Source organism: Patagioenas fasciata, chromosome 26 (assembly GCF_037038585.1).
Source record: "Patagioenas fasciata isolate bPatFas1 chromosome 26, bPatFas1.hap1, whole genome shotgun sequence".
NCBI lineage: Eukaryota > Metazoa > Chordata > Aves > Columbiformes > Columbidae > Patagioenas > Patagioenas fasciata.
The window spans coordinates 3,485,144-3,502,839 of NC_092545.1; the positions used below are offsets into that span (position 1 = coordinate 3,485,144).

Genomic DNA, 17,696 nt, shown 5'->3' on the forward strand with positions numbered 1-17,696 from the left:
CAATCTCCTTCTGCCTAGAGCTTAAGCCAGGTTGATTTGCTGTGACTTTTCTTCTCTTTTTCTCCAGTATTAATAAGAGTCACTGTGGCATGCAGAGGAACAGCTGTGCACATATTGAAGTTTAGACAGAAAAGGGTTTAAACCCAACACCCAGATGAAGACACTTCAGGCAGTCACTTCAGACTGTCAAACACTCAGAAGGACAGGAAGAGCCCTTGAGAAGCCTTGAGAAAGTGGTTCAGGAGCATGTGCCTGTGTTCAACACACACAAGCGCCTCGTTTACCTGGGTCTCGTTGAAGTCTTTCACGCCAACACAATACACGGTTGCTCCCAGGTCACGCGACCGATTAGCCTGGAAGAAGGAAAGAGAGGATGCCATGGATACGAATATGATGGGATGCAGGTTTCTGGAAGGTCTTAAACATAAGTTTAGTCTGTTTCTGTAAACTCAGCAATGGGTGGGGTCTTACCAAAAGAGCACTTTAAAAGCTTTCCTCCTTAATTCTGGAAAAAACCTCAAAAAACAAACCAAAACCCACCACAAAACAACAAACAGCTTTTATCTGCTACTAGAGTAGGTATTTATTTAGTAAAGAAAACCAAAGGGTTGTTTTAAAACCTAATCAGCTCACCTTTCTAGCTACATCAACTTCTTAACATTTGTCTGTCCACCAAATGCAAGACAAACTAAACCCATTTTCTTTCCGTCACTTAGGACACATTCCCGTACTATAGTAACCTAAAATTTTCTTGTATTTTCTATTTCTATTTTTTTAACTGGAAGTATAAAGCTTCTTATGAACAGTGTCAGCTTTGATGAGTCAGAAGCATTGCTGATGTAGATGTTTATCCTAAAGATTCATATCTAAAGAGCATCATTGGGAAGTCTTGTTATTTAGGAGAAAGATTTTCCCTGCCTTTTGCCTTCCAAGCAGCAGGCCCAGACATTTCACTGCCTCCTTGGCTAAAAATGTGTAAGACACTTACCTCCCTCTCAGAGTAGAAAAACAGGTCTTCATGGAGCTCTCCATCTGTCAATGCAATGATGACACTTGCCGTTCTGTAACCTAAATACACAAACTTCTTTAGTCCCTTGGTTTTGAGTTGTATTTATTAAACTAGCCTAGAAAACATCCTGCTAGTGACTTAAAGGACCAGAAACAGTGGATGTCAAGCCCATGTCCTTACCTCCCTTCAGCCACCCAGTTTTCATTAGACATTAATTTCTGCATCCTTTTGCCACTCAGGACCTGCCTTCAACACCAATTTTATACCCCACTCCTTTGATGTACCAATGACTTTTAATTGACAGCCATTCACAGCTATTTCAGACTGCAGCCACCAAAAAAAGAGCCAACACTAATGTGTTTCTAGTTATTTCCTGACTTCTTTTTCCAGAGATTTTTCTTTCAGCTTCTGATAAACAGTTCAGCTGGGATTTAAACTGATATAGCAGGAAAATGGCCTAAAATCTTCAACCTTCCTATGTATCATTTCGGTAACATCATTAAACCTTGCAGTCTTCCCCTTGTCCTGATTATAGCTTGGGTTTTCCAAGTTTGTATTAGTTTTCAGGAGTGGCCAAACAGAACTCATTTCTGTTTTTGACAACAGACTTGCTACAGATCTGAAGGGCTCCAGAGGTACCTTTTGCACAAATGCTGCTATGGAAAAAATAAGGGCTCAATACGTCAAGGCATGTTAAGCATTAAATCTTCAATTGCTCCAGCCCTCTAGGGCTTTTTCCTGCCGTTACAAGTAGCTGTGCCTTTAACAAGCTCTTGCTGAGGACACAAAATCGAAACAATCAGTGCAGAACAGAGGTGCGATGTGTAATTCGCTCGGTGCCACTTAGAAATTCCCAATTTTAAATGAGGTGGTAATGATGCAATGAGAAAGCCAAGTGCTTGACAAACAATAAGCAACAAGCAGGATTACTGGTGTTGCAGATGCCCAACTCAAGTGCCCAGGCTCTCTCTGTAGGAATAAAGTGAGTGTTTCTTGTACAAATTTAAGAGCCCAAGCGACCTCTGGAGATGTCTCTCTCCCTCCATTGACTACTCTGGAGCCTTAAAGCTCCACCTGTTCTTTTTCCTTTTCATTAAAAACTACCCTGAGCAGCACTGTATTCCTGTAAGAATAGGAGCCACCTCCCACCTTTCCCATAGTGAAGCTGCATTTCAAATCTATTAAAGTTATCAGACAAAAAGAAAGAGAAAAAGAAATAAAAACATTCAATGGATCAAGAAAGTCTCTCACCGTGAACATTTTCATAGTAAATCTGTTCACTCGCCTGAAATTAAATCAGAAGATTATTAGCAATAAATGAATAATAATGCTTCATAGGCATCTACACATGCACTAGAAAGGAAGAGAAGGTGACAGTGAGGATGTTGTGTTTTGCAGCCTGCACGTGGCCTCTGTTTCCAGAGGCACCTCCTCCACAGAACCAGTTTCTTGCCTGTGGTTTGGATTGTGTTACTTTAAGGTCTTCTCAAAAGAACAAATCAGTCACACCAAGCCTAAGGCCACTGGGCAACAATAATCTAGTTTTCCACTATTCTGCTGTCTGCAAATCACAATCACCTTCCTCCTCAAGAAACATCCTATGTCCTTTGATAAATATGCCCTAGCAGCACTAGATCAACTACTCTAATTGCAAATAAACCAAGTTAAGAGAGATTGTTACGCTTCTGTCTCCCACTTGGTCTGTGCACAAGCACCTTCTGCAGGGTAGAAGCACAAATGCTTCAGTGTGTACCAATTCCAAATTGAAAATGAGGCCACCCTGGACATATTTGGCTTATGAATTTCATTTCTGCTCTGAATTTAAATTTGGGGGTTTTTTGGACTTCTGCAAAGTTTCTGAAGTCACCAAACTCCTGGATTTGGTTTTGGACTCCTAGTTAAGAGCCAGCATCTCTGTCAGGTCACCTGAATTTTGGTTGTGTTCACGTGCATTTTCAATGGGCAGACAGTTCCACGATCCCCCCAAATGCACATGTGGTACAGAAGTGGGAGGGGGCTCAGGAGTTCAAGTTTAGAGAAACTCTTGAGCTTGTAAAATATATAGAAGATCAGAGCAGGCAACAACTTCTACACAGCTTTATTCACCCACCAGTGAGGGCAGGTTAGAGTCACGGCCTCAGCCCCCACCCAGCTCTAACACACCTACTACAGCACCCATGCAGGACTCCAGAGAGCTTTCCACCCTTCAGGAATGTGCTTCCATATGGGGCTGGAATGCCAAAGCTGAAGGCAAAAAGGAAGATACGTCGTAGGTCTCATAGCTCCCTTGTATGAGCTCCAACACTGAATGTATACACTTCAGTGCATCTGTTGCATAAAAGGGAAATAGCCCCACTTAGCTACCAGAGAATTATTTTAGCCAGATTCCTTTGTTTAACATTTCTTGAGAGGCACTCAGACACAGTTCAGAGGCACCATAGCACGCATCTAGTTACCCTTTCAAATCCTTCATGCATGTACGTGTCACCTCCTGGGAGGACTTTCTGCAGCTCTTCTAGACCCTGGCGTATCTGTTCTCTGAAATGAACGCAAGCGCATCGTTAGATCTGAGATCAAATTTATCAGGGGCTGATATTCAGATGAAGACACGCATGGTAGAACCAGATACAGAGGTGGGGGGAAGGAACAAAACCAAACAAACAAGCAAACCCAAACCAAACCAACAAAAAGTTAACCCTATGTTTATATAGACTAAGGTAATGTCCAAGTAGATACCTTTATATGGATGTGGAAAACAGAGCAGATGTGCACCCATTGTTCCCAGAGCCCAAGGAAAGCATCACAACAGCAGCATCTCTTGGATCAATATCCACGCCTTTCTTTCTAAATAAATATTTCCTGTGTAACCCTGGTCAAACCTCTGATGCAGAAGCACCTGGCTCCCTTTCCTCACTTGTGCTTGCTGACTTCACTATACAAATGTAGTCAAACAGCCACAAGAAATGACACAATCTCAAACCATCCTGGCAACCCCAGCTGGGCCTTCAGTTCCTGTTCACACTGACTTCAGGATTAAAGCCTTTCCCAATAGCTCACTGTGAGTCAGGGTATCTGTTTTAATTCTTTTGGGAATTCCAGGCACAGTGACAGATGAAGTGCAGGCTAAACGAGGTGGGCACCCATTTGTTGTTCCACTGAGTTGCAGACACCAAACTCTAGAAGCCAGGTCCAGGCCAGAAGTCTTTAATAACAAGGTACACCTCGCAAAATGTTAACTAAATGACCAGCATGAAGCCCACACCTCGTTTGTCAGTCCTCCAATAAAAACCAACAGCTCTCCAGTCAGCTGGCTTCTAGACTAATACCATATCAATATCCTGTTCCCAGTCAACATTTCTAGGACAGCTGGATAAATATGAAATACATTTCCACATGGGAAACACTTAAGTCTCATAGTTTAGAGCCTTTACAGACTACATTCTTTGCAATGGGGTGTGCTACTGCGGTGGGAGACAGAGGCAGGGAACAGGTTTTTCGCTGGTACCAAGTTTGATATGGCACATTCTCTTTACACTTATTGTTGCAGTAAGTGGCAAGAGATGCTCAGGTTGGCTGGGTTTAAGGACATTTTTCACGGTTGGTATGTATGTGGACTGCTCCTCAGGAAAGTGGCCAGCTTCCTGTTCATTCCTCTATAGTAGCTGCTCTGGTATGCAACTTCATAGACATCCAATATGCAAAACACATGCTGACTTATACAGTCTTCACATGTGTTACATATATTTTTGCTCCACGTGGCAATGAAGTTAACAGAGGAAGCAAGAGCATTTAAAGGACCTCATCCAGTTCTCCGTGAAGTCATAGTGAAAAAAAACATCCAACCTATAGATCCCCAACTTAATCGCAATAAAAATCTACAAGGGGATGACAGGAACATGCTTCAGAAACATGGCAACCAAACTGTCATTACCAAAAAATATAGACCCTTGCAATTCTTAAACGCTGAATGCCTATCACATACTTTCAGACCTCTGAAGAAATCACATTCACGTCTACCTTTGAGAGTATGGGTATCACCTACAGCTTTCAAGTTTGTTTTTATAGGAAAAGAGCTTCTCCTATTTGTTTGCAGGAGAAACTCCCTCAGGATGTTTCAAAGGCAATAAGGCCCTTGTTCTCTGACAGAAGCCTGAAGAACACTGGAAATCAGACTCCCGCAATGAAAGCGGTTTGAGTTAAAACCCTTATCACTGACAGACATTTAAGAGTTAAAATTAAAGAGGTAAACTCTGCCTTAAGAGTCCTTAATACGTTCTAGCTGAATGAGTTACATACATGAAACTGGGCAGGTGATTCACACAATTAAACTGAGAAGCACAAAGAGATCACAGCACTGCTCACTGACTGGAAATCATTGAGCAAGGTAGATGAAGGAAGCTACAACAAGGACACAAAAGCTGCTTTAAACCTCTTCTTACCTGTCTTCTGTTAACCTCATTAGAATTGTCCCTCTAGTTGAAAAAACAATGAAGGACATCCTCAGCTGAGGGCTGGAGGAGGAGAGAAAAAGAGTACATTATTCTGATGGTCCAGATCAGAGCTTACTGTATGCACAGCAGCAAACACACAGGGTGCTCTGATTGCTATCTAGTTATAACTCAACAGGATGAAACACGGGAATAAGCATGAAAAGGTGTTTTGCCCTGGGCCTTCCTAGCCAAGGCAAACCATGAAGAATCCTTCTAAAAGATGTAAATAGCACTTGCAGTGTGACCTTAGGATTGCTAAAGCCAGAAAGGCTTAAGCGTGTCCTGGTATCACCATGGAGACAAAGGAAGGCTAATTATGTTTATCATAACATTCCACCCACTGGCCTGGGGGATTTTTCATCCAGCCTCAAGGCACTCAGTGCCCGAGAGATACAGCCTCAGGCCTCTCCCTGCAGACCCAAACTTCTGTATATTGGGCAGTAGCCAAACACCTCAAAAACAAGAGGATCCATTCCCCATGAAAAATATGATTTGATCCATGGAGGTGAGAACAAAAAAAAAGAAAAAAAAAAGAACAATTAGTTATCTACTCCTTTTTTCTGTGTGACAGAAAGCCAGGGAAAAGCAGTGATCTGAAAACAGCATTAAGAATTCACTCTCCACAAGGTCCCCTGGTAAAGCTGCATGTGCTGCTTGACTGCGACTGAGAGCACGACTCCAGCGGCCGGCACACGTCACCCCTCCCGGTTATCTGGAAAACCGCACATCTTACCTTATGAACTTGCGGGCCAAGTGTTCCACAAAATGATATATTTCATTCCAATGGTGCAGGACACTTCCTGATCTAAGGAAACAAGTATTACAGGAGATATTAGTTTAATTGCTGCTATTGTAGTTTTCCCAGCCTAATGTTTTGTTACACATTGCTCAGCTAGTCATTAGGTTTTATTTTGTTTAACAGTTACTGTCCGTATTCTTCCTTTAAAGAGATATTAAACTGTAAAAGACATCTCCTACTTAACTTTGGAAAGCAAGAATAATTTACACTCCATGCAAGTGTTTGAGGCTACACTTGGCAATAACAAAGGCAGTTACGTTCAACCATTAGCATGGTCTTAAACAAACCCCGTGTGAGTGAAGACCTGTCTCTCTGCACAGTATTTTAGATTATCCCATCAACTCACTTGCCATACCATTATGCAGAACTTGTCGCTCAAGTGTATTTTGAGAATAAAATGGACACTGGAATATTAAAATTGGGAAAAAAATCCCTCCTAGAGTTGAAAAAGAAATGTGTCATCACTTATTTAATTCATTGACTACAATTAAAAGTACTTATAAGGGAAAATAACCATTCCAGCTTTAAGAGCAACTTCAGTGATCTGCAGCCTGAGGAAGAAAGAGTGAACATTTGAGAAGACACTTTTTTCACTTCACAGAAGGAAAAGGCATCTGACCTGACTCTGTTCTGCCTCAGATCTGAGAATGCAAATGAAGAGCCATGAATAGATTCACCCAAGCACTGCACGCCTGGTATCGTCAACCCCAGCTTTACTGCAAAGAGCATCACATCACTTCCCTGAAGCACAGCAAGCACACGGACCACACTGTGCAGGTCAGACAAGTTACCTTCCCTGTTCTCCCCACACCTGGTTTTCAATTCCAGCTGTTCAGTAAAACACCTGGCCTTACCCACTTGCTCCATGATACCTTAAACCATTCTTTCTCTAGATGGTCCCAATATGTTCAAAGGCAACCTTAGATGACATGCAGTGAGGACCCTTGTGCAGATACAAGAGCGTATCATAGAATCATTTTGGTTGGAAGAGACCCTTAAGATCATTGAGTCCAACCATAACCTGACTCTTGCACTGCCCCATGTCCCTGAGAACCTCATCTACACCTCTGTTCAACCCCTCCAGGGATGGTGACTCCACCACTGCCCTGGGCAGCCTGTTCCACTGCTTCACAACCCTTTCCATGAAGAAATGTTTCCCACTGTCCAATCTGAACCTCCCCTGGCACAACTTGAGGCCATTTGCTCTCATCCTATCACTTGCTACTCGGGAAAGAAGACCAACATCCTCTATGCTACAACCTCCTTTCAGATAGTTATGGTCCATCTGGAAAAAACAATGAAAACTCTGGCTCTCGTTGTACAAAGGACCTGATACCAAAGGTACCGCTTTAAACATAACTTTACAGGCACTCCCGTTTTGTCCATGATTGTAAGGGACAGATCGCAGAGGAGACTTAATCACAAGCAAATGTTAATTGTGCTTCTTGGCTCTCTTTCCTTTCAGGAGACCAGGACTTGAAATCATTACTTGTTCTCCATGCAAATGTGTATCAAAGAAGACCAAAGAAACACCAATAGCAAGGGCCTTGATAAACTAATTAAACCACACAGATGGTAGAAAAATTTGTGAAAGGCAAGGTACATCAGGACTTGCTCTGAAACAAGAAACTTAACCCCAACTGCATCCAACTGCAAACCGATAGGGACACAAAGCTCAAACCCAGGTGCAAATTCCTCTCAGATGTATGGAATAACTCTGACACCTTGAATATGACAGGCACTCCAGTCCCATCAGTGCCAAGCAGTCCAAATAATTTCCAAGAACTGGCCTGGAAAATAACAATTTATTATCTTTATATAGTGAAGCATAAAAGAAATACTTGATTTTATAGCAATGGTTACATCAGTCTCCAGAAGACACATGAAGCCAAGGCTTTGTTAACCATAAAACAATTACTACCTCCTTCAGCAAAACATATGCTGCTTTAGACCATATATCCACCTCTCTAAAAATACGCACCTCACAGAAGCTCTCACTAGTCCCCACTTGGAGCAGGACACTGCATTAGCCTTTAAAGGTATGGTAATTTCTTCCCTTTCATAATAAACTCCTGAACAAAAGTTGATCGTCACTCAAAATTGCTATTACAGCAAGGCAGCTGGGAATGAGATCCAGAAACAGAGCACAGAAGGTATGTAGGTCGTCACCTAAAACTCCTGCCATTTTCCATGGCTCTGAGAAGTCATGTATTTTTTGACAACAGCATTTGCTGGAATGAAGCTTGAAAACCAGTATCTCAGTTCAACAATGTGCCAGTCAATCGCACGGCCTGTTTAAATGTTTGCCATTGCAACTGTTGGTCTTCAAGGGTTTGGGCAGTTGTCTTCAGGTAAGCAGTGCTTTTTAATTCTTCACACAGACACATCTTCAGCTCCTGCTGTGTCTCTTCCCCGTTATCATCCTTGCTCCATTCTCCCACCAACAGTCTCATCTCTCTACCCTCTGGAACAAAACTCCAAGCAGCTGAAGTACAGCTCTTTTTCCATGAAGCCTTCCCATACATCTAATAACACACAAAATGGACAACCTGAGGTTCAAAAGCAGCAGAATTCTGAACATCTATTTTAAGGAAGCTTCTTACCATTGCTATAATCATAAAAACAAACTCACTCTGTCCCACAAAAGGAGGATGGTTTCGGCTTTTACTTCCAAAGTCACCAAACTGGAATAGCCTACAATACTTTCATTCTTTATCTCGGCCACAGAAAGCTGTAAAAGGGTCCCAAAATGAAAGCTCACGCTTTTGCTGACCTCTGTCTTTCCTCCTAGCACAGCAGTTTCCATCTGTAGCCAGACAGCTTGCAGCCTGCTTGCAGTTAATCTCTTCATCTGGTCAAGCCCAGGTGTCAGTGGCCATAAATGCCAAGGACTGCATTTTGGAAAAAGAAAGTACCCCTCTAACCCATAAAAAACATCTGAAACTCACTTCGGACTTCTTACAATCTTCACTTCGTATAAAATGGACAAACCCAATACAACTAAACTTTTCACAGTCAACAGAAGGTTTACAAAACCAACTTGAGCTTATAGCATTCATCTCCACAGCTTTTGGCTGTTATTCAGAAGCCCCACAGCTAAAGGCACTTGTCACTTGTAAAGCCTCTCATTAGACAGGCCAAGAACTCTGAATAGAATAAGCATTTCTAACGCCTAACTGCAAGACAATAAAAGCCAAATTTAAAACCATTATCTCTTCATATTCCCGAAGAGAAAGAAGATGATCAGCAAGCAAACACTTAACAGCTGAATGGTCGATGCTATAAACTTGAAATTTAAGAAAGGGCTCATTGTGAGGATGCCAAATTCTCCTGCTGGAGAAAAGCCCAATGAATGGAAATTAAGACTAAGTAAACCATTATGCCTTTAACAAGAGAATGATACATCTGTGGTCAAATGTGCTGGTATTTTGTACATGTGAGAGAGAATTGGTGGTTGCAGTCACAGAGAGCCACACTCTGGCTGAGCCCTGGCCCCAGCAGGTGCTTTTGTCCTCCTCACTGGGACAAGATGCACTGTAACCTGAAGCTGCAGCAACTCAAACCTGCCTACGCTTCGACTTCCTTGCACTTTCCACTTCTGTCATTGCACCTTCTCAGAATACCCATGGTTTTAGCTAATTCAGAGACTAGAAGAAAACAGAAGCAAGCCTACAAATTCCTAAACAAAGACTTCACAGCAGTTACGTGCACTGCAGCTGACAGAAGAGAGCTGATGCAGAGACTGATGTTGATCCAAGTTCTCCTTAAACTTCCGTAGTTCTGGACTAACTTCAAGAAGTCCCATAACTGTCAGAGGTGGCATTGACACAAGAAGTTTTGCAGCATCTTTTTATTGAGCTCTTTAAACACAACACAAATGAGCCAAAAAGTGCCTTTTGTCTTTTAAAATACTTCACTTTTGAAAACACTACATAACACAAAGATGTTAGAGAGGTGACACAACTCTTTGAGGACACACTATTTTGTATCACATGTCACACAAGACAGCTCACCAGGGATACTGTCAAACATTTGAGATTACAGAGTCTGTAGAGGTCCAGGTCAGAGCAGGATAAACCTCTAAGCCTACCCCTTTTATGAAGGAATAGTTAACTTTTGACTTGTCACTGGCTAAAAATATGCACAAAGGTCTTGATGGGCAAGGATTTCACATACTAACTTAACCTCGTTGCAAAGGCCTGCCTACAGCAGACTTAGGAGTGAATTACATTCCTTCAGGCAACAAGAAAAAGACACAGCAATGCACAAATTTCTCCACCCTGCCTTGCTAGCATCCCTCAACCCTCACACTAAAACAAATAAATACTCTCCTTCCATATACTTGCGACCCGCTATCATCCAAACAAAATGTATACAGTATTCTGGATTCAGGCCTGTGCTTCCAGAAAAACCACAAAGGAATCACTGACTTGGTCAATGAAGAGCAGAGATGATTTTGACTCTATTTCCTCACACAATTTTATCTTGTATTCTTCCAGATCAGAGCAGCTGAATATTATTCAGCTCTGGAAGGGTCCTGTGGTTAGCTCTGCTGGAAGGCTGACGTTTCCCACGGGAAGAGTCACGGCTACCAGAAGCGGTTCGTGTAGGTCAGCGTCCCTGCCAGGTGATGCAAAGTGTCTGGCGGCTGTGCACCCCACATGGTCCCTACATTCTTCTACACTCTGAGCCTAAATCTGGACTTAGTCCCACTTACATCCTGGTAACTACAGCTACTAAAGCTAGGTTCAAAGAAACAACTATTAGCCTCTCTAGAGCAGGAGTTTCACTTCAATACAACTGGTTAAAAATAGATCAGCTGTCTGGCTGACTAACGAAGGGATCACAGGAAACAGCTTGGATTACTTGCTTCATTTTGCCAAGGACCTTTGAGAGCCAAGTTTTCTTTCACACATGTAGAGTCCCTTGCATGTATACTCTGCACACGGGTATAAAGCACCTACTATTTGCATACAACAGGGAAGAGCACAGGAAATAACACCTTCAACATACAGAGGATGTAACAAAAGAGTACTAAAGAGAATTACTCATTGTTACTCCTTCCTCCCTTCCTGCAAGTAAATTAACCTGGGAGTTGCCTCTAAATGTTCCAACCATGCTCATGTGAGGTGTTTACATGCTACAGCATTAGACACCATGTCCATTAGGGAATGGGTTATAGTCTTGATTAATTAGCTGCATAGATGATATTAACATCTCACTACTTCCTTCTTTTCCTTCTAAATGAAGGCCCTGTATCTTATCTCACAACCAGGCTGTAAGTTCTTTGGCACCATCTTCTGCCATATGTTTCGCTGCCATCACCTCTCTCTGTATTCAGGGCTCCAGCAGCATCTCAGGAATTAAAGCAAGCATTAAAGATGAAGGATACAGCATAACCTGCTCCACCACAGTCTCTCATCAGCCTCAAAGCCTGAACTATCGGGTCCATAGCACATTGTACCCACTCCAAGCAGCTTAAACACCAGAACTCTCCTCCAAATTCCACTGGAGACCAAGGGTGTTTTCACATCAGACCCTTTTGATTCTGCACCAGAAAAATCCCAGAAATGGGAATCTTACAATGCCAAAGCAGGACTTTTCTGTTAGATACTGTGATAACAAAACAAAAAACCAAAACCAACCAACCAAAACACACCAAAAAAACCAAACCAAACCAACAAAAAACACACAAAAAACCATGACAAAACTCTCCCCTGGAGCATTAGGACAACTGGCCTACTGTGATATCCAGTGTCTTAGCCTTACGTTTTCCCCCAGTACTTGGTAACAAAGTGTTATGTAATTCCAAGTCATTTATACTAATGGAATGTGGGAGCTACTGCAAAACGCTCAAGAGGATCAGTCAGAAAGCTTCATCCGTGAGCACTTTTGGCAACTTTCAAGTACTTTCCTGTCTCTGAAATTTATGGTTAATAGTCAGTACCATGGCTCTGGTATGCATATTCTCCAGTATTTCCAAACCTTTGGTTCAAAGTAACTGTTCTTAAGAAAGTTAGGAAAATCATTTTAGCTAGTACTTTCTTACACTTCTTTGTAAATTCTTGTATTGCTTCAATATGAAGCTTTCCAAAGCTCAGCACATCCCTCTCCCACATTATCTACCATCTGAAAACCTGTAAAGAGGCAAACTTAATACCGCCAAGAAGATGACACAATGATAATTAGTGATGAAAAAAGTGAGGCAGGGAATTATTTTCAGTATAAACAGTTGAGCAATCAAAATATGCATTTGATGAACAGGAAACAAAGAAAATGCGGCTCAGAGTTGAGAAAATGAAGTTCTCTTTAAATAAGGCACTCTAGCTGTTTTCCGTCTCAATGACCACAATGAGACCTTTCAAAGGGAGCAGCCACCTTGCAGAGCCAGGTCTTTACCTGCAAGTTGCTGCTCTAGAAGGTTCAGAGCTCAGGAGCAAGCAGGACAGCAGCAGAGCTCCAGCCAGGCAGCATCTCCTCCATGTTTTCAGCTACAGAATTAACGCTTGCAATAATAACTCACCAAACCCCGCTTTCACGAGCACCACAACCTTCACGCTTCGCAGGGAACCCAGAGGTGACCAGGGTGCTGCCCTTCTCCCAACCACTCTTTTAAGAAACTACAGGGTCAAGTACACAACAAAGCTGCCCTGGCAGCCACAACAAAATTTAGAACAATTTGATTTACAGAGTACGACGGGATTATCTATCAGACCAACCAAAGAAGCGACCACAACAAAAACATAGCTGGAGTAGTAAGGAGTTTGGCAGGTCCCTCAGGGCCACAGTGACTTCTACAAAACCAAAATCCAAAGAAGATCTCCTCGGTATCAGTGCATGCCATTCCACTTCATGCCTAGACAAAGATCTATTTGAAAAAGAACAAAGTAGAACTGACTTACTTGTCTAGAATGAAATACAAATCAAATCCTCCGTAACAGGCAGGACCACCATTCTCTCTTTTCCCACCTTGTCCGTCACAGGCTAGCAGAAAAGTTGCTAGGATGAGCCATTTGAAGCCAAATCTCAAGACGCTTTGCTTTGCAATGGCCATTCTATCCAGAAAGGAGGAAAAAAAAAAATCTCTTCTTCCAAGGCTCCTTTATTTTACAGCTTTCTGCAAAAAAGCCATTCAATGACCTTTAAATGTGTATATACATATATTTTATTCCTTGAAACTCCACTTGCAACAGTCGTCCTCGGGAATTGGAAGATTTTCCCCTTGTTTCGCTTGCACTTCTGTTTCTTGGTTTCAGATTTCAAGATGCACAATACTGTATTTCACTTTTTTTTTTTTTTTAAAGGGACTTGACCCTCAGTCTCACTCACAGCTCTGAAAGCAGCACCACTGTTTTGCAAGAGAAGGAGCAGCCTCCTAACAGATCTTGCTTTGTCACAGGCTTCGGAAAATACAGGGAGGGTTGGAGGTATTCCCCCCCCCCTTAATTATTATTGTTATTATTAAGAATGGCAAGTTTTATTTTTCCTTAGCAAAAAAAGCTCAGAGAACGCCACCTTGTGGCGATAACTCAGGCTGACGGGAGTCTCTGGTTTCAAGCATCTCATTCGTGCACAGAGCACAACAAAAACATAGCACAGCAGCTTTAGGTATGAACACAGAAATGGTTTCCTCACACACTGCGCTGATGGATGAAAAATTGGACACGAGCTGGACCTCTGGGCTGCTCAGTTTTGAGCAATTTTGGAAAAGCACTTGGGGTCAGCTTCCGATCTGAGGTACAGCTCAGGCTCCTGCCACGGCCTGATAAAGAAGTTTCTTGTTACTGGTTTATGACTCGTGTCTGCCTAAAGATTAAAAGCAGACTGAGAATCTCTTTCATTTGTTTCTGAGTGGCCCTGAGATGAACAAACATGCAGAGTACCTCAGGAAAATAATTTTGGCCTGAAGCTAGTAGAGGGAGAGGAAGAGGGGTGGAGGAGGAGATCAGATTCTCTAGGTAGCTGTGGATTCAGGTTGACAGGAAAACTTGGGAAAAAGCCAATGAAGGAGGGAGACATCAGATGAAGTTTAGAACCCTCCGAGATGGGGCGAGCTGCTGAAAAAGTGACACACCGTGCTTTGTGCTGTGACTCCACAGGGCTAGTCCTCTTCATATGCCCATCTTAAGAATGTGGCTTTTTGTTTATGAGCTGGTAATAGCAGCATCATTATTGTGACACTGTGTGAAAATCAGCTCCATGATAGGAAGCTCAGGTGAGGCACTGGAGGGGGTGTTGAAATTTTTCTGTCCCCCCCTCACTAAAAATACTAGAAAGAAAAATATTATGAAGTCTATAGCTTTGTGTGAAAGACCTGACAGCTCTCGGAGAGACTAGGTGTGTTGGATTCTTCATGTGAAAGAGATCAGAAGTAAGGTGCTTAAATTGCATCCAGCAGTCTAAGGAGTAATTAAGCTCCAAGTAATGCCCTTGTGTGAATGGAATTTGCGTATGTAAATGAGAGGGGAAGTGGTATCAGATGATTTTCTCGTTTTATCATCTACTCCCCTACATGTATCTGTGGCACCTTTTCTGAAATGAACAGCTTGGAAGAAGCCGGTTCTGTCAGTCTGTGCTGTCGTGATAGGTGAGATGTAGCACGAGACAGCATCGCGTGGGTTTTGTGAGCACCCACTTGGGCGTCTTTAGTGGTGGTTCCCACTGGTTCACAATGTCTGATGTGTAGGGTGGCTTCTGTCAACATCTCACAATCATGTTCCCTAGTTTTCATGGCATTTGGGAAGCTGTTATAGCAGTCTGCATGGATAACTGAGATTACCTACACAGACCAATATTATTATCACAAATGTATCATCGCTGTATAAGGAATTACTTCCATATCCCTAAATTCACTGGCCATGTTTTCAGATTGAATAATTCAGCACAGCTCTGCTTGTATCAGCAGAACTTTGCCGTCTTAGGTGCTGTAGGACCACAGACTGCTCTGGGTAGCTGGTGTGCACTTTTACACTGCAACTGTACAACACGTAACTCAAGGCTGACACCCAGTGTCCACAAAGGCTTTTTTCTTCCCTGGATTGCTCTAATTTTTCAAGGGATCAGTAACTCCCTTGGCTCTTGCCTTTATCTGGCTGCCCTGCTTTGATTTTGACTCTGCTGCAACACACAAGGCTGCATTGTGTTATTTTTCTGGTGATTGGAGATTGTTCCACTAGCTGTTTTAACAAGAGTGCTCACTCTGCATATCTATGTAACTTTTTCCCAAACAGGAATATTTCACTAAGTATGCAAGTGAAAATATATTGCTTGTAATGTAGCAAATAAATAGGAGACAATACGGTGTACGGGGTAAATTCGAGCATAATCTAAGGCAGCCATGCAGTTACTTTTTAAGTCTTGTTGTTTAATCGCTGCTCATGAGCAGGAGTGCCGTCAGACAAGCTGTTGTCTCTTCTGGTTGGTGCTATAGGGAACAGGGTTGTGTAACAAGGCTGTGCGCTTCTCAACAGCGAGCTCTCCCTACTCAGGGCTGCAGGTCCATCATTTTGTTTGCCTTTAATTGAACCATTTCTGAGCACTTTTCCAGGCCTGGAGCATCCTTGCAGCACCTCTTACACTCACTGGTAGCCAGACAAAATGCAGCCCAGTCTACTCAGACACATATCTCTTTAGTGGCATCTTTCTCTCTAATTCAGATGATATGCCTGGTTCGCACTGACTCTGAGTTTGGAGCAAATGTTGAGGAAATCATTAGGGATTTCTGTTTTCCTCAACATTTCTGAAAAGTGGGTGGCTGAGTTTGACCTCTTCTTAGATGAATGCACTCACTTGAAAGTATTTTCCAAGAATCTGAGCTCAATACTCTGAGTCCTTTAATGACCAAGTCCAAACCATACACAGATGTTCAGATTCTCAGTCCCCTGTGACTCCCAAGATGCAAACTCAGTATCTTCCTTCATAGTCTGTTCAGTTTGATCAGATATTTACTCAGCAGTAATTAATCCCTTGGAGACATTAAGGTGTGTAAATCCTGAAGCAATTAAGGCTAAAGTAACAGAGATTATCTAGAAATATGCATCTAACTTTGAGCAAGGGAACATGCAAACAACTCTGACCAAGCACTGTTTGTTTAAATGAATTTTATGACCTTCTGCAGTTTGTTTTCCCTGGTTTCAAGACAAAAGGATAAGCTCACATGGCCTGCAAGAGCGAGCAGAGCTGCACAGAATCAAGTATTCAGCTATATGACTATATTTCACATAGTCCTGCAGGATTTAAAAAGAAAACCCATAGGTATTGCAGGTGTATTTCTGTTGCTCTGAGAGGTTTCCTTGGTTTGTAAGCTGGTTGAAGTTTCCTTTTCTTTCATTCGTGTATGTTTGGCAATAAAATGCACACACTACTACTAAAAAGTTTCTTTCTGGTCCCTGCTAGGACTGGGGTGTGCGAATGCAGGGAATTCAGCTGCTTTGGCCTGAGATGGGCCAAAGTGAATCTGTCTCCTCCCCAAAACTGCTGCAGAATAAACCTCTGGGGATGGGTGGGAGGGGAACAGAAACTGTGGGATGTTGCATGGCTGGTGTTCTGAGAGATTTGTATTCACTGGGTAACCCAGGGCATCCTGCCACTTTCATTAGAACAGATTAAATAATCTTTAAGTTAAAGCTTTGAGCAACAGAGACCTCTCCCTACTACAGTTATAGCCTCTAATGGCCTGTCACAGAAACACCCAGAAATTAACTTAGGCAGGTGATAAGCTCCAAACATTCTAACCAGAACTGCTTAGTAGAGAAACCACCGAGAAATAGGATTTATCCAAAAGTATTCAGCACTCCAGCAACATTTAATAAGCTGCGGGTTCAATATACCAGTTCGACATACTATTACCACACAAGCACACCAGAAGAATGATCCACAGCGTGCAGGAACGCACTCACAAAAAGAAGAGGCCTCCTTCACTCAAGGGCACCCAGAAGAAATAACTGCTGGGCTGGGGTAAGGAGGAGGGCAAGGGCTCACTCAAGGATATATCCAGAAGAAAATCACTCACCAAGGAGAAGGTGAGGGCTCTCCATCCCAGCAAGGCTCCTCAGATGGCGTCCCTGATGGCAGGAGAGGGCTCTGCTGGGAGTTCTGCTGCTCCAGAACACAACTCCAAGCCAGCTCTGGCTGCAGCCCTGTTTTATAATAAAGGCAGGCGGATCTCGCTGTGGTAAGTGCAGTGCATGCATGGTCCAGAGGCTTCTCTGGGCCTGGGCACCTCATTGCCTGAGGACCCTGTCTGTTGTTCAGGTAGGGAGGGTCATGGATACTTAAGGGTGAGGGTCAGGTTGCTCAGTTTCCTTTTGTGTGCGAACTGTGGCAGAGAATCACTGTAAAGGTTCCGGAATGACTTGCCAACCGCACTTTATTTAAAGGAATAGTGGTTTTGCTGTAT

The 17,696-nt window shown here is 42.7% G+C and overlaps 1 protein-coding gene across 2 annotated transcripts in view; it reads right to left on the minus strand.

The window, feature by feature from the left end:
* The window catches only part of ANTXR1 (ANTXR cell adhesion molecule 1), a 104,079-nt gene extending 86,383 nt beyond the window's left edge, over positions 1–17,696 (minus strand). Inside the window, exons 1-7 of one of the 2 annotated variants that reach the window (XM_065856624.2) lie at positions 17,310–17,696; positions 6,233–6,304; positions 5,449–5,520; positions 3,466–3,547; positions 2,261–2,294; positions 989–1,068; positions 285–353 (exon numbers count right to left, since the gene is read on the minus strand). In XM_065856624.2, coding sequence (XP_065712696.1) covers positions 285–353; positions 989–1,068; positions 2,261–2,294; positions 3,466–3,547; positions 5,449–5,507 — 324 coding nt within the window. In that variant the 5' untranslated portion in view covers positions 5,508–5,520; positions 6,233–6,304; positions 17,310–17,696. Of the gene's footprint in view, positions 1–284; positions 354–988; positions 1,069–2,260; positions 2,295–3,465; positions 3,548–5,448; positions 5,521–6,232; positions 6,305–13,200; positions 13,717–17,309 lie in introns of those variants that run through there. The other variant, XM_065856623.2, reaches the window with a different exon arrangement.